General features: G+C 49.4%; 1 protein-coding gene and 1 long non-coding RNA gene across 2 annotated transcripts in view; one reads left to right on the forward strand and one right to left on the reverse strand.

Moving 5' to 3' along the window:
* Positions 1–1,190, reverse strand: part of LOC129669276 (uncharacterized) — a 6,602-nt gene extending 5,412 nt beyond the window's left edge. The window contains exon 1 of the long non-coding RNA XR_008719012.1: positions 958–1,190. This is a non-coding gene — a long non-coding RNA (uncharacterized LOC129669276). The remainder of the gene's footprint in view (positions 1–957) is intronic.
* A 1,020-nt stretch (positions 1,191–2,210) lies between these two features.
* On the forward strand, positions 2,211–26,362 carry Parp16 (poly(ADP-ribose) polymerase family member 16). The gene is made up of 7 exons (XM_055597431.1): positions 2,211–2,382; positions 2,852–3,144; positions 13,019–13,156; positions 17,148–17,354; positions 21,087–21,258; positions 23,960–24,101; positions 24,977–26,362. Exons 2-7 carry the CDS (start codon positions 2,971–2,973, stop codon positions 25,110–25,112), a joined length of 969 nt encoding a protein of 322 aa, XP_055453406.1. The 5' UTR covers positions 2,211–2,382; positions 2,852–2,970; the 3' UTR covers positions 25,113–26,362.
* Positions 26,363–27,233: the final 871 nt, after the last annotated feature.

The raw sequence follows: 27,233 nt of genomic DNA on the forward strand, positions 1-27,233 counted from the left end.
CTTTCTTTCTTTCTTTCTTTCTTTCTTTCTTTCTTTCTTTCTTTCTTCCTTCCTTCCTTCCTTTCTTTCTTTCTTTCCTCCTCCACCTCCCCCTCTTCCTCTCTCCTTTTCCTCCTTTCCTCCTCCTTCATGTGTGTGAAACAGACAGAGACAGAGGCGCGCGCGCACACACACACACACACACACAGATTATGTGCACCACCCATGTACAGGAGCCCTTAGAGGTCAGAAGAGGGCATCAGATCCCCTGGAACTGGGGTTACAGGTAGTTATGAGCCACCTTTTGATAAAAATGGAACTTGAATCTTCTACAAGAGCAGCCAGTGCTTGTAACCACCTGAGCCATCTCTCTAGCACCAAGGTGGAAATCTTGAAAGCAACATGAGAAAAACAAACTTGTCATAAGGCAACCCAAATAAAATTTCCTGCTGACCTTTCAGCAGAGACATCAGAGACAGGGTAGTGGCAGTTGGCTGACATATTCACAGCTCTAAGAAAAAAAAAATCAATAACCTGAACTTCAGATCAGTATGTAAGTAAGTAAATAAGTTGTTCCAAATGGTCAACAGCTGAAATACACTATCCAGGAAACCCTAAGTGGGCTGGGATGTGGCTTAGAAGTAGACTCAAGGAGTGGCAAGAAGTAGAAGCAAGGAGGCCCTGGGTTCAATCCCTAGTGCTGGGCTCTGAAGTGTAGAAATGTTGTCAGCATGAGCTCAAAGGCATGGTGTAGGGTAGTTCTGCGCTGGGCCTCAGAAATGTCGCCAGGTGGTAACTCAAGTTCACAAAAATAAATTAGAACCAGAAATGATAATACTAACATAACAAAACTGCAAGTATAAAAGCTCTGTTCTTTCTCTGATCCATTAGTATGTTTTTTAAAGAATTGTAAAGATTTTGTTTGTTTATGTGTATGAGTGTTTTGCCTGCATGTATGTTTGTGTGCCACATGCATACCTGGTGTTGGAAGAGAAGAAGACAGCGTTGGATCTTCTGGGACTTCAGATACAGAGGGAAGAGAAGAAGACAGCGTTGGATCTTCTGGGACTTCAGTTGCAGAGGGCTGTGAACTGCCATTCAGGTGCTTGGGAATTGAACTTGGAGCTCTGGGAGAGGAGGACAGGAGTGTTAGGTTCCATGGAGGTGGAGTTACCAGTTGTTGTCAGCCTCCTGAGGTGGGTGCTGGGAACTGATTTCAGGTCCCCTGGAAGAGCAGGAAGCTCTTCTACTGGGCAAACCATCTCTCTGGCCCTTTGTTAATATTTTTTAAAAACACATTTTTAATGCTTACCTGGCGGGAGAGATGGTCAGAAGGTTTTCTCACGGTGAGGCTCACTCATTTCACTCCAGACATTCAGCAGCTACTTTATTGGTCTGGGTGCTCCGTGGGGCCCCAGGACTTTGGAGGGTTAGGGGGTTTTACTTGGTGATTTTAGATCAGCCTAGGCCATACAAAAGCCATTATCGTGAGGACTCCTGTGGGCAGCCTGCACCATTGCGTGGCCTGGGGAGGTCTATAGGGCCTGGGGATATGGCCCTGCCTGCCTTCTCTCCCAAAGTCTGGTGAGCACAGGGCCAAGTCCCACCCGGATGCCCAAGGAGGGGGTTTATTTCTCAGAGAAGGCTGGGTGAGAATGTGTATGTTTATTCATCTAATTAATATGTTCGGTTAAGTTTCTGTTGTTTTGCTTTGTTTTTGTTTTTGAGATAGTGTTTCTCTGTGTAATCCCGGCTGTCCTATAATTCATCTGTTGACCAGGCTGGCCTTGAACTCAAGAGATTCGCCTGCCTCTGCCTCCTGAGCGCTGGGATGAAAGGCCTACACCATCACCGCCCAGCACATAAGGGGCATTTCGATCTAATAGTTCAGTCCTGGCTTATGCTTAGATTTTTACGTGATCAGGGCAGACAGTTTTGTTTTCCTCGTGAGATCCTAAGGGTAGGTGACGCAGTCTATCCTTACACTTATTTATTCTGTGTGTACGTTCACGTGTGGGCATTCTTGAGCCGTGGTGAGTGTGTGAAAGTCACAGGACAAATTGCTGGAGTCAGCTCTCTAACATGTGGGATCCGGGGATGGAACTCAGTAGTCAGGACTGACAGCAGATGCCTCTACCCGCCGCCCAATCCCTGAGTCATCTTGGAGTCCGACCTTTTCCCTTCCGCTGGGTTAGGTCACTGATCCCTCTGCCCTCAAAAGCTTGCTTTCCCGGGCTTCCTGTTAGAGGCCTTCAGAGAAGGAGGATCTTGGGAAATTTGAGCAATTCAGAGAACGCCTCTTGAGGAAGTATTGCCATCACCCCGAGCCTCAGTTTCTCCGGGTGTCCAGTGGCTCCTTCCGTGCAGCGCGTCAGCTCGGGAGGGAACGGATTTATTCAACAGGTGGCAATTCCCAAGGCGAGAGAGGCAGCAGGCTCAGTCCGCAGAGCCAGGACAAAGGCAGATCCCCGGGGCCGGGCGGGGTCGGTTTCCACCGGGGGCTGCCGCGAGCATGACTGGCAGCGGCGTGGGCACCCTGCCCCGCACCCAGGGCGGCCGGGACCCCCGGGGGCGGAGGGCTGGCGGGAGCGGGGCCAGGGCGCGGAAGGGGCGGGCCCGCGCCGGGTGGGCGGAGCGGCGTGAGAGCGGCGGGCGGGGCAGCAGGCCGTGCTCGCGGGCAGCGGCCGGGCAGGCCCGGTGGGCCCGGGTGCCGCAGCGGCTCCTCCGAGTCGGGGACCCGGGGCCGGCGGGGTCCGAGAGGCGGCTCTCCAGAACCCCGTGTTTCCCCGCGCCGAGCGATCGAGCCCAGGGCTTGCAGCGGACGCTCGCCAGCGCGTCCTCACCCCTTTCATCTTGTCACCTCTCTGCCTAGCTCCGCCCCCCGGGCTGGGAAACCCGGCCGCGGAAGGTCCACGGTCCCCCGGGCCCAGGCCCCGCGCCGCCCCGCGTCGCCCCGCGTCGTCCCCCCTGGCCGCGCGCCACGAGCCCGGGATGCAGCTCTCCAGCAGGGCGGCAGCCAGGGAGGCGGCGAGCCGCGACGTGCTGGCCGCGGACCTCCGCTGCAGCCTCTTCGCCTCGGCGCTGCAGAGCTACAAGCGGGACTCGGTGCTGCGGCCCTTCCCCGCCTCCTACACCCGCCAGGACTGTAAGGACTTCGAGGCCCTGGTGAGTGCGCCCTGATCCAGCGTTGCTCGCCGCATCCTGGGCCAGGTGGCCCCGTGGGACGGCAGCCAAAGGCACGTCCACCCGTGTTAGAAAACACACCAATTCCCTGGACTTCCTATTCGCAGCCTTGGGGAAGGTTTCCATCAGCAAGAACACTCCTGAACACCTCCTGTAGACACATTGCCGAGTCATTTGGTGGCTGCTTCCTCGTCTTGGTGACTGACTCCCAGGAGTGATGTGAGGAATAGCTTCATAGTCCTCCACAAAATGCTCAGCTGTGGCCCTAAAGGGGCGTTGCTCTGAGCCAGCTGTCTGCCTTACTAGAAAGTTGTCTCCTCCCGTTGCAACTAGCTAGACTTTGCCCTTCAGAGGAAGCTACACGTAAACGCTTATACAAAATGTCACACACAGTGCACAAATGTTTTATAATCTGATGATTTGTAATTCTGAGTACTGGGATTACAAGCTTCAGTGCCAAGCATGGCCTATAAGGCATATAATTTCTCTCTTTTTTTGTTTTTTTTTTTTTTTTTCAAGACAGGGTTTCTTTGTGTGTAGCCTTGGCTGTCCTTGGCTGTCGATTTGTAGACCAGCCGGGCCTTGAATTCACAGAGGTCCACCTACCTCTGCCTCCTCCCCGAGTGATTATAGATGTGTGAAACCGTGCCTGGTGGCATATAATTTCTTGAAGAGTTAGGGTCAGTATTCCAGATGTCAGCTATCCTTGTAATCTAAATATTTGGAATCACCTGGAAAGATACAACTTGCCAAAATTGACTCCGTGAAAAAAAAAAAAAAAAAAAGAAAGTAGTGGTGGGGCACACCCACAATCTCAGCACTCAGAAGGATAAGGTAGGAGGAGCACAAATTTTCGGTTAGCCTGGGCCACAAAACGAAATAAGCAAACAAAGGGCCCAGCTGCTTCATTGATGAGTTCTATTTCAAATACGGGGGTAAAAAATAATTGCAGTCCGGCTGGGAACTTAACCGGGCTCAGAGGTTAAGAGCACTGTCTACTCATCCAGAGGTCCTGAGTTCAATTCCCAGCCACCACATGATGGCTCACAACCATCTATAATGAGATATGATGCCCTCTTCTGTCACACAAGCACACATACAAATAGGTCAGCCTCATTACAGCCTGGATTACATAAAACTATCTCAAACAGAATAAGAAAGCAGGAAACAAAAAGAGGCTGGAATGCCCTAGGTGTTATATCTGATAAAGGTAATCTGAGAAAATTGTTGAGCAGTTCCATTTCCAAGTATAATTGCAAAAATCCAGAGCTGCAGAGATAGACGTTAGGAGCACTGGCTGCCCTTCCAGAGGACTCAGGTGTGAACATGGCAGTTCACAGTCATCTCCCGAAAGTCGCAGGGCTTCTAAGACTCTCCTCTGGCTCAGTGTTAGGGAGTCAGCTAATGTACTGAACCATCTTAGCTGATGAAATGTTCAGAATGGACAATGCGTATCTCCCACCATCTCTGATGAGGTCGGGAGCGCTGAGTTTCCTTCCTCTCTGCTTTCATTCCTTGGAGGTCCATCAAAGGCTCCCCCTGGCGCTTGCGGTCCTCACCAAGTGCTGAGGGCACCTCAAGTCTTGCCCACGCTGCCTGTGCACGTCAGGGTACAGGAAGTGGGAAATCAAAGAAACAGGCAAATCAGCTTCCACCGTGGTTCGCTCTGCCAAGCCCAGGTATTCGCTCCTTTGAGTTTGTGGTGTAAGGGACTTGAGCACAAGACATACCTAAGTTTGACACCAGCTATTTATAGGTCAAGTGACTTCAAAGGCTGATTTTCAAGGAAAATCAAACCCAGTCTGGATTTCACTTTCTGGATCATTTTGTGGCTATCTGAAGGAGGAGACTTAGGAAGTTGCCTTTTTTCCCTCTTCCCCTCATCTTCTAGCTGAAAGCATTTGGGTGCCCTTGCCACTTTTGGCCAGTCGCAATTACTTTCTCCACACGCCTAGCCTAGGTGTTGTAGCTTTGAACAATTAGTGCCCTGGTCTGAGTGATTTTATTAACTGCTGCCTGCTAGAGAACACCTTTGATGAACCAAGACCCTGCCATGAGGCATGGTCTGGCCTTATCCTGCCACTGTCCCTAAAGCCCTCCGTTATCTCCTAGATGCCTTGTTTTGAGAAAATTTCTATGCTGCCAGCTCTTTGATTTTTACACTAAGAATTCTTTGTGCTCTCTGGGGCTGGCCTGGGAGGTGCTCATGCAGATTTGAGGCATCTAACTGAGTATGTGCTGATTGCCTGAGCAAGAGGCTCTCTGACCTTGTTTCTGGCACAAGGGTTGCATAAACCTTTATCAGGCCAGAGACTTTATAGCACTCTTGGGATTTCCCAGCCTGTTGCCTTTTGTCCCCAAGCTTACTGTGTTGTCATTTGACAACCTTGTCCCTGTCTGAGAACTATTAAGCTTTAGTTTGTTTGTTTTCCTTTTAAAAAAATATTATGCGGGGCTGGAGAGATGGCTCAGTGATTAAGAGCACTGGTTGCTCTTCCAGAGGTCCTGAGTTCAATTCCCAGCAACCACATGGTGGTTCACAACCATCTATAATGGTATATGAAGCTCTCTTCTGGTTGCAGACGTACGTGAAGACTGAGCACTCATATACATAAAATGCCTAAATAAATAAATTAAAAAAAAATACTATGCCCTGGTTTTCTGCTGGACCACAGACCTTTGTAGGGTTGGAGGTGTCTGGTGATGGCGCCTTTGAAATGATGCCAGGCTTTCCGTGCTCAGGTGTTTGGGACCTAAATCAATACCAGCATCTAAATCAGCATCCTTGGGGATTGTTAGGAGGGCAGAATGGAGCTGGGGAGCTCCGTGGGTGAGCTGCTTACTGCAAGGCTGGGGATTTGGGTTGGATCCCCAGAACTCACAGTGACAGGAGAGAAGTGACTCCTGAAAGTTGTCCTGTGACTTCTGCAGTCACTGTGGACACACACACATGTGGACACACACACACACACACTACTGGAGGCAGAAAAGGCTGATTTCTGTGGGTTTAAAGACAGCTTGGTATATATATATTGAGTTCCAGACTAGCCAATTAGACTCCATCTCAGAAAAATTAACTAATTAATTAATTAAAGTAGTAAAAAAACGTATAAGCTGAGATGAGTCCCCTGTCCTGAGTCCCCCGATACCATTTCTACTCAATGCTTGGGAAACTCTACTCCTTTAGGACTCCTATGAAAGTTTTTCTTGTTCTGTGGCCTACTTGCCAAAATTTGTTCTACCACTGGGGTATTTATTTATTTTGTGTGTGTGTGTGTGTGTGTGTGTGTGTGTGTGTGTGTGTGTGTTCACACATTGGTGTGGAGCCTTGAAGCTGACCTTCAGTGTCTTCCTCATCATTGTCTATTCATTGAGGCAGGATTTCTCACTGTACCTGAAGCTTGCCAATTCCAGCTAGTCCAAGCTAGCCTGGACGGTGGTAGTATAGCCTCCACACCTGTTGGCTTTTTTGCATGTGTTTTTGGGATTTAAACTCTGGTCCTCATGCTTGCATAGCAAACACTTTATTCACTGAGCTATCTCCTAAGGCTTCACCTAGCCCCCTGCCCTTTTAATGTGATGCTGAGGACCAAACCCCATACCTAATATTTGCTGGGCAAGTACTTTGTCAGCTGAGCTGTATGCCCAGTTTGTGGTGTTGCTTTTTAAAGCCCAGGCTGTCCTGGGATTTGGAATCCTCCTGCCTCAGACTTCTGAGTACTGGGATCACAAGTGTGCACTACTATGCCTACTTCTTTCATAACTTTAAAAAATGGCTCTCACAAATAACGCCGCAATGAAACACCCTTCTACGCTAATAGTTGTTCACATTCTCATGGTCTTCTTGAAACAAACTCTTGAGACATGGTGTTGCTGGTTCAAAGACTAATGAAGCTTTGTGAGGAGGGCCTTTGCTGCTTATTTCCAGATTAGAAACAGGATATTGACATTTTCTGGGATAGATCCAGGCTTTCAACCTTGTCCAACATTGAAGTCCCCCAGGAAGCTGTGAAACAAGTGAATAGACAAAACATCCTGATGTCTGGATGTCGTCCTTACAGCATGTGGCTCAATCGATCACCAGAGCCCTGGCATTGGCATTGTTCTGGTTTGTAGGTTATATGGAGCACTTCAGTTTTCCTACGAATTGATTTGAGGGTTTTCACAAGTACTCAGGTGCTGGGTAGGGAGGAATTTAGATTTGGTCTTGTGTAATAAAAATGCTTTCGGTAAATACTTGATTTTTTTTTTTTATTGTTGGTGTTGTTTTGTTTTTTTAGACAGGGTTTCTTTGTGTAGTCCTGACTGTCCTGGAACTCACTCTGTACCCCAGGCTGTCCTCAAACTCAGAGATCCACCTGCCTCTGCTTCCCAAGTGCTGGGATTAAAGGCATACACCAACACTGCTCAGCAATACTTGATTTTTAAGTGTGGTTCTTAGTCTTTTAGATTAACTGTACCTTTCAGTGTTCAGGACCAAAGTGAGGGCTTTCAGTGTGCCAGGCAAGTGCTCTACTGCTGAGTACTGCCATATTTAACAGCTCCAATCAGAGATGGAGTATGAAGAGTAGGGAGAACAAAAGACACAGCTCCAAAGACTTGGGTGCCTTCTGGAGGACATGTGCTGGGAAAGATGTCTCAGCTGTGGGAGGTAGTATGGGGGTGGATGGGCTGGGGTCCCTGCTCAGGTGCCAACCACTTTCTGCCAACCATCCTAGTGGTACACTGGTGGACAGTAGACTGGTTGGTGATGAAGGTGATGGTTTAGGCAGTGCTGGGGATCTAACCCAGGGCTCCATGCTCTCGAGGCGATCACAGTGTAGCAGCTGAGTTACACCCCCAGCCTGGTATTGGGGTGTGCGTAGGGGTGTATTTTCAAAGGTCAGAGGACAGAAGTTGGAGGGAGTTCCTTCTCTCCTTCCACCATGTGGGTTCCAGGGACAGAACTCAGGCAGTCAGGCCTGTCACTTTTATCTGCTGAACAGAAAGCGTCTACAGGTCAGTTCTAGAAGTAGCAGCCATAGGTTGACCCATATTCTGTTACCTGAGGTCACTGATGCTCACAGCCAGCACCAAAGAAGGCATTTCCAGAGAACTGCCTGTGCCTGGAACCCCGCTATAGTTTCTCCCTTAGATGGCAAATTCGCATCTCCTTACCTCTTCTTGTCTCTCACCTCTCTCTCCCTTTCCCTTCCTTTCTTTCCTTGAGACAGGCCTCATGTAGCTGGCCTTCAGCTTGCTATGGAGCCCATGTACCTTATCTGGTCTTCGGCTTCCTGGTCCTCCTGCCGCCCCTTCCTGAGTGCTAAGAGACCAGGCGTTACCACCATGTCCAGTTCTTATGCCCCAGGAACTGGGTCCAGGGCTTTGGGCTTCAGACAACTGAGATGCATCCCTAGTTCCCTCGTTAATGTTTTTGAGACTTATGTCTAATTATTTTATTTGGATCTCTTTACATACAATCTATTTTGATCATATGCTTTCCCTTCCCCAACTCCTTCCAGATTCTCCCCACCTCCCGACTTTCGTCATGTCCTTTCTGTCTTTCAAAACAAACAAACAAACAAACAAACAAACAAAAAAGGTCAAAACAAACAAACTAAAAACTAGCAAGACAAAAAAAATACCACAACGAAACAAAAATTCGTACAAAAATCATGGGGTCCATTTTGTGCTGGCCAGTGCACCTGAGCATGGGGCCTGCCCCAGAGCATGCGGAATACCCAGTGACACTCCACTGGGGAACTGATTGTCTCTTTCCTAGCACGTCTGCTTCTTGGTTCGGAACTTTGTGCCCACTTTCTTCCTCTGTGCTGAGATTTTGTCTGGTTTAAATCCGTGCAGTCCTGTGTCTGCTGCCATAGTCTCTGAGGTCACATGTATTGTATCTGGATGATGCTCTCCCTCGGAGCCATCATCCTCTAATTTTCACAGTCTTTCTGCTTCCTCTTCACATAGACCCTGAGCCTTGAGGGGAGAAGCTTTATAGAAAACATTCCCGTTAGGGCTGAGAGCTCCAAAGACAGTCACCATCTTCACGTTGTACAGTTGTGTGTCTCTGTGCTAATTACTGTGTACTGTAAGGGTCTCTGCAAACACCATGGCCAGGAGCATATCAGTCTGATCCGTGTGGGCAAGAAGGAAGTCTAGTTCAACACAATTCAGTAGCTCGTGTTGGTTCACACTTGACACTGGGTGGTTTATTTTAGGCATATTTAATCACAGCACAGTTGAGGAGTTTCCTGATTGTTAACTCAGTGCCGTGTGTACAACAAAACTTAAGACACAATTACATCAAAACTCTGTAAAGTACCAGTGACATCTTCCGTAAGGGTGGGTCCTTATTACATGTGACATCTTAAGGGGCTCAGAAAGGCTCTGTGGTGGTCTCGGGTCACACAGAGTGAGCAGAGGTCACCAGGCTATTAACCACGCCCACTCCCAGACTTCTGGGTGGAAACAACATCTCTTCCTTTGAACAGACAACCCTGCGTGTTTAACATCCCTGGATTCCCCAGTGCTTCTCTGTGAGTGCAAGAACCTCGTGTCTCCCGCAAGAAGAAGCTTTTCTGATTGAGAGTTGAGTGATACGCTGATCTGAGTCCTAGCCAAGTGTGGTAGCTCTGGGTCTCTGGTAGAGAGCTTTTCTGCCGGTCAGCTGGGAGTCACGAATGAATGGAGATGGGCTAGAAGGAATGGCAGGATTAACTAGGGATACCCTGGGACCTGGGTCAGAACCAGGAGGCTGAGTGATTTAGTTATGTTTGTTTACGGGTGTTTGGACTTCGTGTACGTGTGTGTGTGTGTGTGTGTGTGTGTGTGTGTGTGTGTGTGTGTGTACTATATACACGCCTTATTTGGTACTGCCGATTAGCTCCAGAGCTTGTTAGGCAGGAATGCTACCAGCTGAGCTACATCCCCAGACTCCGTTGTGTTTTATTGTCTTTGAGGCAGGATTTCGCTCTGTAAACCTGGCTGGCCTCAAATTCTTGGCAGTTTTCTGCCTCAGCCTCCCGAGTGCTGGGATGACGGGCATTCACCATCATGCCCACTGCATCTACCGGCTTTCTCCCCCCAGTCCATGTTAAGTAAATCTAGATTTCCGTGGTCTAGGTGTGTGTTAGGCCTGGCACGCCTGTATGGGGTTATGGCATTTACCTCGCAGCCTTTACTTGGCAGCCCTCCGTGCCAACTCGGTCAGTCCTCCCCTCACGGTTGCTGATGTCATTGTTTGGTCCCCGAGGCAGGTGGCCTTTGGTTCATTCTCTTCTCACCACTGTCCCCACTCCCTCATCCCCTCTGGCACTTTCCTAACAATTACTTTTTTTCCCAAGTGTTTTCTTGCCTGCTGTACCTTGTCAGCAGCCGTCACCTGCATCTGGGTGGCTCCAGTTTTGCCTGGTGATGAGCATCAGCTGCAGACAGCTTGTGGGAGCTTGTGGGCTGGTGGAGCTGATGGGCCTTTTGTGAGGCTGGGATCTCCAGTGCAATAGCCTTTAAGGCTCCCCCCAGACTACCCCTTGCTTGTTTTCTGCCATTCTGTCCCAGGGGGTGTTTAGGTCCAGGATGAGCCTTTGAGTGCCCGAGTGCTCACTCCTCTGGGTGTCCCCTGGCCCTGCTCTCACAGTCCCCCACCACTGCTGGTACAGTGAGTTCCCTTCGAACTTACCCTTCCGCCTGACTGCTCATTTTCTTCCACCCGGCATTGGTAAACACATCCCGCTGTGGTGCGGATCTCTTGCCCACGTGGAATCTCACTTGGCAGAGTGCTTGCCTAGCTTTCGAGAAGCCCTGGCAGTGTCACACCTGGCATGGTGGCACACACCTGTAATCCTTGCACTGGAGAGTATGAAGCTTGAGGCTAGCCTGCTCTACATAGTGAATTCCAGGACAGCCTGAGCTACATAGTGAGACACTATGCCTTAAGTATCATTTAGGTTATTTATCCACTGAGAGAAATTCTTGCTGTGTAGCCTTGGATGTCATGAAAGGACCAGGCTGGCCCTGACTCTGTGGTCTTCCTGTCTCCTGAGTGCAGGTCTGTGCCACCATGCCCAGCTCTTGTTTTGTTTTGTTCATATGAAATGCCCATTTAACTGGGCATATTGTATTTTATCTGGCAGCCCTAGTTGGGTGCTTTCACTCCAGGGGTCCTACTACAGTGGAGACAGGGAAGACTCTTAGCTTATTAGAGCAGAATAATGTGAAAAGTGAAGTGGGCCAGAAAAGAGTGGGCAGATGGAGGCCGGGAAGGCAGGGTGAAGCAGTGGGAGGGCCTGGGAGGCGACTGCTCCTGCAGGGAGCTTGGGTGCGGCCTGGGGCCAAATTCGAGCTGGTAGAGCTGTTTCCCATACTGCCCGAAGCCCCTAAGAGGCCTAACTACTGCTCTTGTGTGGGGCTCTCGGAGCCCAGTTCGGGGTGGTGGATGGGGCCGTGGCTCACAGGATGGGAATAAGTGCTGGGGAGTCAAGGAGGTGCCAAGCTCTGCTCTGGGTTAACATGTGTAATAGACAGGTGAGCAAACAAGTCAATGGAATATGAGTGCAGGATAGAAGGAGTTTGGGTGTCCTTTGTTATTTTTTTTCTTTCACCCTCTTCTTCCTTCTCTCCCTCCCTTCTTTTCTTTCTTTTTCAAGATGGGGACTTATGGATCCCAGCCTGGTATGGAACTTACAAGAATGACCTTGAACTTGAGCTCCTAATCCTTTCCATCTACTGAATACCAGGGTTATAGCACTTCTGCTGTGCTGAGCATCGAGCCTAGGGCCTCTTAAGTCTTTTGTTTTATAGGTAGTGTCTTGCTTTGCTTTCCAAGTTGGCTTCAGACTCACGGCAATCTTCCTGTCTCCGGCTCTTGAGTCTGGGATTACAGGGGTGTGCGTCCAGGCCTAACTATAGAATATAGAATATTTTGTTGTTATTGTTGTTTAGGACTGGAGATTAAACCCAGGGCCTTGTATGTGCTGAGCAAGCAAGCAACCTACCACGGAGCCACATCCTAGGGCTTCCCTTCCTTCCTTCCTTCCTTCCCCCCCCCTTAATATCTCATTATATAGTTCAAGTAGGTTTTGAAATCATTAGGTAGCTATCCCAGGTAGCTCTGATTTTTGATCCTTCTGCCTCAGCTTTTCTACTTTGGGTATGGCAGGCATGGATCATCGTGCCCAACTGACAATGACTTTTCTCTTACTACATTTTAATTTATTTTGTGTGTGTGTGTGTGTGTGTGTGTGTGTGTGTGTGTGTGTCCGGTGCAGGTGTGCCACTGCAGTCTGGGGAGGTCAGAGTGTGGGAGTCGCTTCTCTCTTTCCACCATGTGGGTCCTGAGGATGAAACTTGGCTTGTTAGGCTTGACAGAAAGCGCCTTTACCCACAGAACCTTCTCACAAGCCGGCGGTGAACACTTTTAAATAAGGATTCTTTTGCTTCCTTCTTCATTTCACCAAGATCCCCTCTCTAATGCCTCCCAGATGGGCAGGACCTGGCACCGAGTAGATTCTCGGTGAAAAGCATCTATTCATTGTGTTCATGAAGGGAAAGTGTAGGGACCACGAATTTGGTAATTCCTGCAGACTCCAGCCATCCCTCACAATAACATTCTTGCAACTGAGCGCATCAGTTGTAACAGGGCAAAGACTGAAACCCTATCGGCTCAGGTCATGTTTTGTACCAAGTGAATAAAACAAAGCAAAACCTTTTAGAACTGAAATTTTTCACGGTTTGGTATTATTTAGGAAGGAGGCTGATTTACCTTGGAAAATTCCTCGTGTTAGGAGTGAAGTTTTCTGTCTCACCACTAGAGGGCGTACAATCACCATTGTAGCGGGATCCTTGCTAATGGAGGTTCTCCTTTCAGCTTGCGGATGCTGGCAGGTTACCCAACCTGAAGGAACTTCTCCAGTCCTCCAGAGACACAGACAAACAGGCCTGGGACCTGGTGAGCTGGATTTTGTCCTCCAAGATCCTGACAATTCACAGCGCAGAGAAGGCAGAGGTGAGGCCGGTGTGGAGGGTCACAGCTCCCTAAGGCTGGCTGCTTTGGGACAATGCCAAGCCAAGCCAGTGGCTCTGAGACCTCCCTGAGCATCACTGGGCAGCTGGCTGAAAATGCAGGTTCATGGTTGTCACTTTCAGAGATTCTTGTTGTATGTCTGGCAGCCCAGGAAGTTACACAGCGGCAAGTTCTGCTGTGCAGGTCAGGACGGGGCTCCTCCCCTGGAAACGGGGATAACTGTGGCTTACCTCCCTTGGGAAAACGTACTTTAGCCATGGAGCAGTGTCTAGGAGCACACAGAGGGCTCAAAAGTCTATCAACTGCAGGTATTTCTGATAAGTGAAGGCCCTGTCCACGCCTCCAGGATGTCTCTCAGTACCAGAACTTGCGTGTACAAGGTCTGGAGTTCTATCCTGAGCACTGGAGGGAAGGGAAGGGGAAAACAGAGGAGAGGAGAGGGGAGGGGAAGGGAGGGGAGGGGAGAAATGGAATTGGCTTAGTCCAGCTTTTAAACAGAAAAGTACCCCATCGTAGTGGGATACTTGAGTTTTACGTCCAAGTCCTATTTCAGTCCATTGCTGAGGTCCCAATTGTAAGGCAAGACCACGGTGATCTCCAAGAGAAGCAGTGACAGAAAGGGTGTCACCTAGCAGTTTCTGGCAGAAGCTAGATGTCCCGTAATTCAGTTTTTCTTGCCTGGCAGGGAGCTCACAGGACGTGGCGAGGACAACAAGGTCCAGAGTGGACCATGTGGCCTCTGGTCTGGCGAGCTGCCCTTTGAGGGGCAACAGCAGGATGGTTATCTGTGCTGCTGCTGAGCTAGCACAGCAATTCCGAATCAGCATTTAATTTCTAGATAGAATGTTTTTACCCTGGGGGGCAGTATGTGTGTCCAGGTCAGGGGCAACTTGTTCTTCCAGCATGTGGCTCCTGGGATTGAAGTCAAGTCGTCAGGCTTGGTGCAAACACCTTTTCCCCACTGAGCCATCCTGTTGGCCCTCAAGTTAAAAATTAAAAAAAAAAAATTGTTTTAGATGAGCTTATTTATTTGACACATTTAGTTATGCAAAGAAAAATATATACAATTGCCTAGTAACAGCCATGTTTTCATATTGCTAAACCCAGAAGTGGCCAAAAAGTAATGAACTGTAGATTGGACCACAGGATTTAATGCAAAAAAACCACCCTGTACAGAAGAATTTCAGTCTTCTAACTTCACTGAATCCAGTATTACACTGTGCTTCTTTAAGCTCCTCAGCTTCTTCCGAGTGTTCTGTTTAAGACTTACTCATTTGTGAATGTGAGCACTTGGTATGTATGCCTGCATGACAGAAGAGCATCAGACAGAAAAGGGCATCGGGTCTCATGGCTGTGAACCACCACGTGGGTGCTGGGAATCAGGCCCTCTGGATGAGCAGCCTGTGCTCTTAACCGCCGAGCCGGCTCTCCAGCTCACCTTTCTCCAAGTCTTTTGCACTTTCTAATGTTTGCTGAAGATCAGTAGATGGAGCCTGTAACCATCTGGGGTCAGCATCTCGTTTTCTAAGACAGGGTTTCTCTGTGTAGCGTTGGCTGTCCCCGACTCACTTTGTAGATCAGGCTGGCCTCAAACTCACAGAGATTCTCCTGCCTCTATTTCCCTGAGTGCTGGGATTACAGGCGTGCACCACTGCACCCCTCTCTCTGGCTGCTTCTTAATGGCATAGTTGTTTTTTGTTGTTGTTGTTGTTGTTTGATTGATTTTTAACCATCTTCTGCCTCCATTTCTTCAATCTTTTCCTTTCGCTGCATTTCTTCATTTTCACATATCAGTTTTCTTTGACCAAGCACTTCACCATGCAGGTCTTGATCCTAATCTACCCCAGGCAAGGACTGGCCATGGTCTCTAGAGCTACACAGCTTACTTGACATGTATTTATTCTTATCTTCGTTGTATGAGTGTTTTTCCTGTATGTATGTCCATGCCTGGTACTTGAAGAGGGTGTCAGATCCCCTGGAACTGGAGTTCCCGGTGGTTGTGAGCTGACATGTGGGTGCAGGGAACTGAACCCTGGACCTCTGCAAGAGCAGCAAATGCCCTTAGCCTCTGAGCCATCTTTCCAGCCCTCTGCTTTTGGTTTTTGAGAGAAAGTCTCCACATGTTGCCTTACTGTGTAGCCTGTAAAGTCATGGCAGAGACCTCCTGCGCTCACAGGATTTACTCCCAAGTCCAGCTCTAAGGATTCAATTTTACAAGTGTCCCTAAGTGTCATGGATTTTGATCCCAGGGTATTACAGGGACATCCAACATTGCCGGATGGTAAGGAACACAAGGAGCCATGGGGAGAGAGTCTGTATTCCGAATAGTTCTTTGCTGAATTGAGATACACTGATTTCTTCAGACTCCTCTGGGATCAAGGCCCCATTAGATGTTGGGCATTACAGCTAAAGCAGGTGCGAGAGTGCATCCTTGATGTTTGAGATGTGGGTGGTGTCTGGGTGGGGCTGGAGAGATGGTTCAGTGGCCAAGAGGACTAGCTGCTCTTGAAGAAGACCTGGGCTCAGTTCCCAGGATCCCCATGCATTGTGCAACTGTCCTTACCTCCACTTCCGGGAGACCCAGTGCCTTCTTCCGGCCCTCGTGGGCACTGCATGCGTGCGCTGCCCATGCAGACAATAGGCACACACATATAAATAAATAAAATAAATAATTGAATAAAATAAATACAATTTTTTTTAAATGTGGGGTGGTGGGGCACAGGAATGTCAGTTTTTTATTTTGCCCAAGTCAGGACATTTGCCTACCATGTATTATCATTAAAAAAAAAAAAAAAAAAAAGTACCATTTGGCTGGGCATGGGGAGGTAGAGGGAAGAGGATCAAGGCCATTTGATAGCAGCTTGAGTCACATGAAATCTCAAATAACCTCAAAAGACAAACGGGCTGGAGAGATGCCTCAGTGGTTAAGAGTGCTTGCTGCTCTTGTAGAGGACCTGAGTTCAGCTCCCAGAAACCACGCTGGGCAGGTACCAACTGGAACTGCAGCTCTGGGGCATCCAGCTCCCTCCGCTGACCTCCACTGATACCCTGCCCATTTGTTCCCCTTTCGTAAATAAAAGAAAACCTGAAAACAGCAAATACTCTAAACAACAGAAAGGGTGAGAGAGAGAAAGGGGGGGGGTGTTAAAAATGAAGAAAAAAGGAGCTTAATCCCAGTACTTGAGAGGCAAAGGCGGGCAGATCTCTGTGATATTGAGGCCAGCCTGGCCTACTGAGTGAGTTCCAGGACAGTCAGGGCTACACAGAGAACCTTGTCTCAAACTACAACAGCAGCAACAACAACAACAAAAAGGAAGAGATATAAGAAACTCCAATAAAATAAAGACGCCTACAAGGAGCTTAGATGCCTGTGTCAATTAGGTTTTCTAAATAACGAACCAGCCTGAAGTTTAGGGACTTAAATGATGAAATGAAAATATCGGTTGTGCCAGGTGGTGGTGGTGGACTCCTTTTATCCCAGCACTCAGGGGGTAGAGGCAGGTGGATCTCTGCTCTTTAGAAAAGAAAAAAACCTGAAGAAGAACAGAGAAGGGACCCTCGGGTTAGGAGCAGGTCATGCTTCCTGCCATCCTGTAAGAGTCCTTAGCGAGAAGCAGTCTTGAGCTCTCACAAGCTCTGAGCTGGGTTATAGAGGAGCAGCTTCAGAATTAGGACGTTCTGATGGGCAGTAATCCCAAGGCTTTAGGATGTCTTCTTGTCTTCCCTTCCTCCCCTCCTTCCCTTATTTCCTCCGTCCTTTTTTTTATTTTCTCTCACATAGCCCAGGCTGGCCTTAAACTTGACATAGAGCCAAGGATGACCTTGAACTCATGATCTTCCTGCCTCTACCTCCCAAATAAGAGGCGTCTCCGCCTGTGCTGCATGCTGGCTGCAGGGAGGGGCACTCTGCAGCCCACTCACCAGCTCCGAATGAAGCTGTGACTCCCTCATGTTCCACTTTTGTGTTTTCAAGTTTGAAAAGATCCAGCAGCTGACGGGCTCCTCGAACACACCTGTGCCCACCCCGGACTTCCTGTTTGAGATCGAGTACTTTGACCCAGCCAACGCCAGATTTTATGAGACCAAAGGAGACCGAGACCTGATCTATGCCTTCCATGGCAGCCGCCTAGAGAACTTCCACTCTATCATCCACAGCGGCCTGCACTGTCACCTGAACAAGGTCGGCCCGGGGCACCCTGCCTCGGAGCACGGGAGGGGTGGTGCTGGGCGCTGCTCGGCAGGGAGGACATGGTTGACCGAGGCCACAGCACTCAGTGACCTGCAGACCAGCAGCACACCCACCCAGGTCACCTGACTGTCTCTCAGGCCAGGGCTGACCTTCTGAATCCTGGTGCCACCTGCATTTTGACAGGATCTCTGGGAGATTCTGGTTGGGGAAGCATCTGTGATTTCTGGCTTTAGCTCTGCATTAGGTCATATGGGAAGCTTTAAAACACCTGGTGCTGGGGCTGGAGAAGGATCAGGAGTTAAGAGTGCTTGCTGCTCGGGGATCTGGGTTCAACTCCCAGCATCAATCAGCTCACAGCTGCCTGCAGCTCTAGTTACAGAGGATCCAACGCCCTCTTCTGGCCTCCATTGGCATTGCATATACATGATGCTCATACAGGCGTGCAGACCCACAAACCTACAAATAAATAATTTTAAAATAAAGAAAACAAAAATAGCCGTATTAGAGAGCTTGGGCCATAGCCCAGTTGGTAGAACGTCTGCTTGGCACTAGGCCCTGAATTCAGCCCCCAGTACCTACATAAGCTAGGTGTGGTGCTGACCATTGATAGTCCTAACACTAGGGACACTGAGGCAAAAGGATCTGAAGGTCAAGGTCATCCTGGGCCACATGAGATCTTTTCTCACAGAAACAAATGAAAATCTCGGTGCCAGCTGCACTCCAGACCAAGTAATTGAGATACTGTGGGGGAGGGGGCCCACTCGTGTGCTTCACCAACGCTCCAGTGCTCCTAACGTGTAGCCGGCCTTGGTCACCTAGTATGGACGCTGGAAATGCTGCTACCCAGGAGCACCTTGTTGGAAATGTGGAGCCTCAGGCTCACCTTAGATGACACAGTGAGAACCCAGGATTCTGGGGGGACCGTGAGCATTGCTGGGCTCCTGTGAGCCCTGAGAAATTTCAGAGTACACCAGGAGTCACCAAGAGGAGGTGTTGTTTGTTTGTTTGTTTTGTTCTTGTTTTTTTCGAGACAGGGTTTCTCTGTGTAGCCTTGGCTGTCTTGGACTCACTTTGTAGACCAGGCTAGCCTCAAACTCAGATATCTGTCTGCCTCTGCCTCCCAGAGTGCTGGGATTATAGGCATGCACCACATGTGTTTAAGAGAAGGTTCTTTATCAGAACTGTTTTCCTCTGTTTTTATTATTATTATTATTATTTTGAGTCAAAACTATGTCAACCACCTCTTTCTTCTGACATTTTCCCTGTCTATACAGTCTAGGGCCTGTAGCTAAACAGGCATGGCAGCCATGTGGGCCTGGACAGAGGGACTATTCCACCTCTGTGACCCCAGTGCTCACTACTCTCTGAGCACAGCAGACGGTTGGAGCGGCTTTTTGGTGTCCCAAGCCCCAGGCGCAGCAGCGGCTGCTCTTGTAGGCCGGTGGCAAGGGCATCTGAGGTAGTGGGTGCCTCGGGCCTTCCCTAGGCAGAGCAGCATCTGTCTTGTCTTGCTGGGCTGGCTCCAGGAGCCTTGGCTCAGCTGCAGCTGCTGTAGCCCCGAGGCTGGAGAAGAGGCTTCCAGCCCTGCTGCGTCTGATTAGTACGGAGGGTTGTGCTGAGGTGTCGGGCTTGATGCTGGTCCTGAACTTACTGTTGGCCAGGCTGCTGGAATCCAGGGTCTCCGGCTCATCCTGAAGCTTGCCTGGAGACATGGCCTGAAGTTGATAGTTTCTGTTCGCCTCCATTCATGTGCCCAGGCAGTGTGCCGCTGAGTGAATCTAGGAGGCCTTTGGTACAAGGACTCAAGCTCTGGCGTCTCGTCTTCCCTTCAGTGGAGGGAGGTAGCTCATGCACTGGGGGAGGGGGAGCAAAGCAGCAGTCACTGCAAATTTATCTTGGGGGTAGAAGTGTCCTAGGACTCTCTCGTGCTCTCTGCTCACAGCAGCCTGGCACAAGGCTTTGAGTCTCAGGAACTGAAAGGACTTAAATAGGGAATCAATGTAGGGGCCATCGAGATGACTCAGTAGGCAAAGGTGCCTGCTGCTAGGCCTGATGACCTGAGTCCGACCCCAGGTACCCCAGGTACTCACAAGGCAGAAGAAAAAACCAACTCCCACAAATTGTCTTCTTACCACGGTATGCATGCACGCGCGCGCGCGCGCGCACACACACACACACACACACACACACACACACACACACGGAGTGAATAAATATTTTAAAAAACTGATGTGGGGTCTGATCAGAGGGTGTTCATTGTCCCTGGAGATCGTCTGTGTCAGGTTTTAAGAGATGGGGACATTATTCAACCTGGCAAGGGAGCTTTCCAAAAGTCAAGCAGAGAAGCAGAGAATTGCCCCAAGCTTTCCGGACAACTGTGACAGCCACTGAATAGGACATTTCTCAGTTCCAGAGCAGAGGATGTACTGCAGTGACTGCTTGAGTCCCATATCATCTTAAGATCCTGGGACTGAAGCTGGGCGCGAGGGTGCACACCTGTAATCTCAGTGCTGAGGGAGTCAGAGGAGGCAGACCTCTGTGAGTTCCAGCCTGGCCTACAAAGTGAGTCCAGGACAGCCAAGACTACACAGAGAAACCCTGTCTTAGAAAAACAAAACAAAACAAAAACAAACAGACAACAAACCATCCTGGGACAGGGTCCACAGACAGCATATGAATTTCAACTTGAGTATCAAAGTCCATCCATGGATAGACGCTACTGGAATGTGATGACAAGTGTTCTGTGTCCGTGACTAAGCACCGTGATGGATGTTGCTGTGACTACAGTCGTGATCAATTTCTGGTGCCTGTCATGGTCAAAAAGACTGTGTTCCCTGTGCCTTCTGTAGGCTCTGCTGGCCAGTACTCACCTGCCAATCTTCCTCATAGAGGAATCAATTTAACACCCCTGTCAGCCAGCCTCATCCTAGATTCCTGGATGCTTTCTTAGCCCACACCAACATAGGGTAAAACTCACCCTGCCTCTCTTGCCAGGTCCCTCATTCAGTCCCAGTTTCTGGTCAAGGAGACCCCATTCTTCTTCAAGTAATAGGGAGTGGCTTTGCTTTTGCGAACCTGTAGGTGTAGCTCTGTTTAGTGCAGTGATACAAAGGGGATTACTCTGTTATAACAGCAGCACTTCTGATGGTGTGCCCGCCCGGGACTGCCACCATCTCTTATGTGCCACATAGCCTGAACATGTACATTGCTTTTTGTACATTATGTCTGGCTGTGTGTGTGTGTGTCTCTGTGTGTGTGTTGCTGAGGACTGAACCCAGGGCCTGTGAATGCTTAGGCAAGAGCTCTGGCACTGAGCTACACCCCCAGGCCTACCTTCTGTCTGAATCATTGCCATAAGCTTATGGAGGAGAACTTTTACCAACATTTTGTAGAAGTAAAAACTGAGACACAGAATTTATGTAACCTGTTGGAACATTGAAATGAGGTCTGTTTAAACTCTGATATCATTGTTGTTTTTTTCGTTCAGTCTTGACCACGAGGTACAGCTTGTTTGCCAGGCTAGGTGGCCAAATCCACAGTCAGTTAAACTCTTCTCAGATGGGAATGTATTCAGTAATAAGCCCTATGATGACATCAGAGGTTGCGGGAGCATGAAATTTGTGATGTTTTCAGCTCTGTGGAAGGAGGGCATGTCCTATCTTGTGACGGCAGCCCTGCATTCGCTTTGGTGTGTTTCATTTCTGTCCACCTCTGCTCTTCCAGACGTCTCTGTTTGGAGAGGGGACCTACCTCACAAGTGACCTGAGCCTGGCCCTCATTTACAGCCCTCACGGCCGAGGGTGGCGGCACAGCCTCCTTGGCCCGACCCTTAGCTGTGTAGCTGTGTGTGAGGTCATCGATCATCCAGATGTCAAGTGCCAAACCAAGAAGAAGGGTGAGTGAGCACTGGACCCCAGCCTGGCTGCAGGCACCTGCTAGCCCAGATGTGGGTGGAGGGCCATTGCATTCGTAGAGATGGGTTGGTCCAGAGCAGGACAGGTGCTGGCCTTTAAGGAGGAACGTGTCTTTTCAAGGATTGAACACATGACAGAAAAAGGATCAGACATGCCTTTAAACCCTAGCACTAGGGAGGCAGAGGCAGGCAGATCTCTGTCGAGTTCGAGGCCAGCCTGGTCTACAGAGTGAGTTCCAGGACAGCCAAGGATACATGGAGACCCTGCCTCAAAAAACGAAAGAAAACAAACAAACATAAAATGAAAAAAGATGAGATACTATAAGAGTCAGGGAGTGCTGGGGGAGGAGCTGACACAGGGTGGCTGAGTGGGTCAAAGCAGCCATGGGAAGCTTTGGGAAGGAAGCCGGATCTGACAGACGAAGGCTCAGTGGTTAAGAGTGTTTGCTGCTCTTGCGGAGGACCTGCAGGAGCAGCTCGGTTCCCAGCGCCCACATTGTGGAATTCATAACCACCTGTACTCTAAATTTCGGGGAATCTAACACCTTCTTTTGGCTTCAAGGGTACCAGGCGTTCATGTGCTGCACATACATACATTCATGCGAAACACTGAGACATATAAAATAAAAATTAAGAAAAAGACTGACAAATGGAAGCTAATACGTAAGGTGAGGGCATGGCTCTGTGAGAGCGGGAATTCGGTGTTATCACTGGGCACCTGGCATCAACAGAGAACATGGCACACATTTAACATTCAGTAGATATTTCTCAACAAAAGCTGAGGATAGCGGGTCCAGACCTTCTGGGCTACCCTGGGGTGTGCTGGAATCCCCAGGTGACCACATGGCATGCGAGGCCATGGACTGTCCTGGAGCAGCTAGCTAGGAGCCACCTCTACTCGACTGCCCTGAGGTGTCCCTTGAACCATGTGCCCCGGCCTCTCCCTCAGCCACCCTCCTCCATGGCGGAAGAGTCATAGGAATGTCCCTCCAGCCTCCAAACTGGGCTGTTGGCTTTACAGAGAGGAGACTTCAAGACACGGACTGTTCTGGCCTCTAATGTGAAACAACTTGACGCCCAGGTCTGACAACATTCTCCCAAAACAGACAAGGAATGCTCCCTCCTCGCATTCGTGATTCTTAGCAAGTCTGCATATGGTGACAGTAAACATCAAAACAAAACTGCTCTGCCTCTGCTGCCACAGAGCCCTGGCTCGCGTTTGGTAAAGCTTTTCATGTTGTTAAAAAAGCTAGCATGCTGCCGCCCTTCCTCCCCCTCTCTCTTTCAGAGCAGAGATAAGGCGCTCGCCTAGCGTGGACAAGGCTCCTGGGGTCAGCGTTACACACATACACACATACACGTGAAATCCACAACAAAGAAGCAAAACAAAACAAAAGACATTGCTGGGGTGGCAGCACGAGCCCGTAATCTCAGTTTGTAGGAATTAGCGTCAGGAGGATCGGAAGATCAAGGCTAGCCTCAGCTGCATAGTGAGTTTGAAACATAAAAGAATAAAGCCAGGTATTGTGGTGCATACCTTTAATCTCAGCACTTGAGAGGCAGTCAGGCTGTCCTCTGAGTACAAGGCTAGCCTGGTCTGTGTAGTTAGAAAAAGCTACACAGTGAGATTCTGTTTCAAAACAAAATTAAAAAAAAAAAAAATCCTGGGCATGGCATGGTGTCAAACACTGTAATTCTAGTGCTTGGGGCATAGACAGGAGGGTTGGGAGTTAAAGGTTAGCCTCAATTACGTGGCAAGTTCAAACAAACAAAAATCTTAGTAGGAGTGGTGGAATTGTTTTTATATTTGTGTTTGTGTTTTTTGAGACAGATTTTCACTACCTAGTAGCCCTGACAATCTTGAAACTCACTACGTAGACCAGGCTAACCTAGAACTCACAAGAAATCAGCCTGCCTCTGCCTCTGCCTCTCTCTGAAGGGCTGAGTTTAAAAGTGCTGGGATCAAAAGTGTGTGTCACCAGGACCGGAGGAAGGAAATGTCTGAGAGCTCCAGTCTGGTTCGGTGTATTCAGAATGCCTTCTAAGCCCTGGGGAGGTAGCTCGGTCAGGATTGGGGAGGTGGTTCAGTAGAGCATCCACCTGGCAGGTGAGGCCCTGAGTTCCAGCCTCAGCACAGCATCACCCTGAGGCTTGTGGACAGACAGACAGACAGACAGACAGATGAATAAGCAGCCCTGCTCCAGCTTTGCCTCCTGATGAGTTCTTATATCATGGTTCTAGAGTGTGTGACGCTGCTCTGCGAGGTCATTTTTAGCTAGGTGCTGAGTTCAGGTACATGAGACTTCCTGATAGACAGACAGACAGACAGAAGACAAGCAGCGACTCTACTCCAGCTTTGCTCCCTCGTGCGTCCTCGTTCTGGTCCTAGAGTGTGTGATGCTCATCTGCTACTTCAGCCTTCATTTGCTTCTGCCTTCTCTATCCAGCAGTCTTATGTTCTTCCCTCACCTTTCCCCAGCCTTTCCCGAATTTATCCTTCTGTCTGCCAGAGCCTCCCAGCCTCTGCGCCAGGTCACAGAGGAGCACAGACGCATCCCTCTGCCTGCTGACCATCCGTGCCTCAGGACTTGGAACCTTGATCATTTCTGTTCCTAGTTTGCTGCCTTTGCCGTTGTGCCCCCACCCTCGCCTGACAAAGTGCGCTTTCCCCCTCCTTTTTCAGACTCCAAGGAAGTGGACCGCAGCAGGGCAAGAATCAAGCACAGTGAAGGGGGGGATGTCCCCCCTAAGTACTTCGTAGTCACCAATAACCAGCTTGTGCGGGTCAAGTACCTGCTGGTGTATTCTCAGAAGCAGCCTAAGCGGTAAGAAGGCCGTCCCTCATGAAGGGTAGGCGGTGGCTGATGGCTGTGTTCATCAGCATCGCCATCCCCCAGCCGCAGGCCTCCGATGCCGCTGGACATCTGAGGGGAGGGGTGGGGAAGCAGAGAAGATGGACGTGGCTCTGACTCTAAGGGCACCAACCTTCTAGTGGAGAAGATCCCCTTGGAAACAAGCCCATTTGAAGGGCTGCACGAAGTCAGACTGGGGCCCATGGTCTGTCTGAACTCCATTCCAGAGCATGCCTAGAGGCAGGATGGGAAGCAGACGGCCTGAGAATGCGTAGCATAGCCACGTCCCACAGGGGTGTCTGTGGGCTCCAGGTGTTTCATCTCTCTAGCGATGTCAAGGATGGTAGCTCAGTGGTAGAGTGCTAACCTGGCATACACAGGGCTATGGGTTCAGTACCTAGTATTGCAAAAGATATAAAATAAGTGAACAGGCAGTGGCGCCTGTTAATTCCAGCACTTTGGGAGGCAGAGGCAGGCGGATCTCTGGTCTACAAAGTGAGTCCAGGACAGCCAGGGCTACACAGAGAAACCCTGTCTCAATGACACCACCACTCCCCCCCAAAAAAGAAAAGTGAGTTATAACTGGCAATAGAGGAGCTAAAAACGGAAGAGGGGGTGAGCTCATTGCATAGTTGTCTTTGTGCATTTAGAAAATGTTCTGTTGAAAGGCGCATTGGCGGTGCCAGGGCAGACCGTCAGATCTCTCAAGCTGCCGCACGAAGCTTTGCTTAGCAGCTTGCACAGAGGATGAGATTCATCACGTTGTGTTCTCTGAGCCAGGACTTCTTGCACACACTTAAAACAAAAATGTTTTTCCTGAGTTGCCAATACTCTTTCCCTCTGGGCAGGGCCTCCAGCCAGCTCTCCTGGTTGTCCAGCCATTGGTTCGTGGTCATGATGTCCCTGTATCTGCTGCTGCTGCTCACTGTGAGTGTCACCAACTCCTCCACTTTCCAACACTTCTGGAATCGCGTGAAGAGATGATGCCAGGCGCTCGGAATGGGGGCCACTTACCCGTGTGCCTTATGGGAGCTTGTCCCCTACCTCCTGTGACTCCCATCCAGCCAGGTCGAGTCTGGGGACCCGTTGTGGGGGTGTGCACAGGAAGATTTTCATATGCCATAAATGTATGGATTGCCTTTGTTGGTGTGCCCAGCCACAGACTGGTCAGTGGGGACCCCTGGCCCCTCACTTGTCAGTTTCAGGGGTGTCTTCCCATCTGCTTCTTCCTAAGTAGTTTAGGGAGGTGGCTCTTCAGCCAGGGCCAGAGGAAAAAGTCCTGCTGCGTTTAAAAGTGTCCAAGCTGTCGGTGGTGTGTTTACAATCACTCAGAGGGAGGCTGGCCCTAGCTTCGATGCCTTTTGGAAGACAGAACATGTGCAACGGGGATGATAAATCGTTAGGCGGTTGCCTTGTTTTGACTCGAGACACCCAAGAGGGACAGTTGTGTTTCTCATAAAAATCAGTGGGATCGTTCGGGGATTCTGTCAGCTTTAGTCTGCGGGTGCAAAACATTTTAACGGTTTTCTCAGATCAACAAACAGTCTCTGCTGCAGCTGTACCTCCTCCCCATCTTAACCACACAAGAGAAGGAGCCACGAGCAGGATAACAAAATGCACACTTAACAACTAGAAACTCTTGTCATCTTTTTCTAAAAAAGACCAACTGCTGATCACAGCTGAAACAGAACCAAATGTTTGTTTTCTGTTGTTTGTTTTTAATTAACTGTTTGATAAATTAGCTTCTATGAGCAGAATAAAAGGGGTGATGTCTGGGAGTGGCCCAGATCCACAGCATCTTTCCTGGCTCTGTTATAGAGAGAAGGAAGGATCCAAGCCATAGGCTCGCTAGGGTCTTCAGTCCCACAAAGCTGCCTTGATACACAACACTCTAGGCTTTTAGGGGTTCGGTGGCTTTCCAAACAGAGGCCTGCCTCAGTGGGCCACAGATGTACACAGGCTGAGTCTCCCCGAGAGGAGCCGTCGTCTTTGCGAGTAAGCCTGAGCATTAGCTGTAAGCAGAGAGCCCCAGCTCTGTGCTGTGGTAACTCCCTCCTTCCAGCCAGGCTTCTACCAGGAAAGAGCCCTGACTGCTGGGAATGAGATTTCCACAGAGAAGCAGAAAACAATTTTTTCCTACAGTTTGTAAAGTTTGTGAAAAAGCCACTATTATGAGTTTTAAATCAAGTAGTGGGACATTTAAAAACCAATAAAGATATTTTCCTAAATACCAAGTTGTCTCTGTGACTGTCTGCAGCCTCAGCTCAAGTCAGCTGGACTCAGAGTTAAAAGCTTTATCTTTTTTCCTTCTTCATGGTGGACATGGGCTTCAGTGCCACCAGATAGCTAATAAGTGGGACTGCTTACCAATCATTGCCCTCACAAATGTGAGCACACACACACACTCACTCACATGTGGGGGCCGGGGACAAGACAGAGGCCGGTACCATGTTCGCAGATCCTCCTCCTCGCTCCTACAGCACCCTGAAACCTGGGAATGAGCCTAGGGGTAACATTTCATAGCTAAACTGCAGCACACCTTCATTCTCCCACAAACCACAGAGGCTGAATTCACCTGAGCCCTACGAGAGCAGTCAGTATAGGCAGAGGGAGAAAAGTGTCTCAGAATGTGGGGACAGGCAAAGAGCAGGAGTTCTCAGAGAAGCAGCGAGAAGGACAGAAATGAGGAACTGAGCTGCAAAATGGACAGGGCAAAGCTAAAGGAGAATTGGGGTGTTTTGGTTTGTTTTGAGGCAGGGTTTCATGTAGTCTATGGTGGTCTCGAACTTGCTACATAGATAAGGATTACCTTGAACTTCTGGAGTTTCTGCCTCTACCTCCTGAGTGCTGAGAAAACAGACATGGGACACCTGGTCTGGGTGTTATTTTTTTTTGGCTTTTAATTTTTCATTGTCCTGTGTATGGGTGTTTTACCTGCATGTATGTCTGTATTGTGTATATGCAGTACTCAGGAAGGCCAGGAGAGGGCACCAGGCTCCCTGAGGCAGGATCTACAGAGGTTCTAAGCCACTCTGTGATGCTGGGAATCGATCTTCAGGCCCCTGGAAGAGCAGCCAGGGCTCCTCATTGCTGAGCCATCTCTCC

The sequence above is a fragment of the Psammomys obesus genome, unplaced genomic scaffold, assembly GCF_907164565.1.
Source record: "Psammomys obesus unplaced genomic scaffold, mPsaObe1.curated_primary_1811, whole genome shotgun sequence".
Taxonomy (NCBI): Eukaryota; Metazoa; Chordata; class Mammalia; order Rodentia; family Muridae; genus Psammomys; species Psammomys obesus.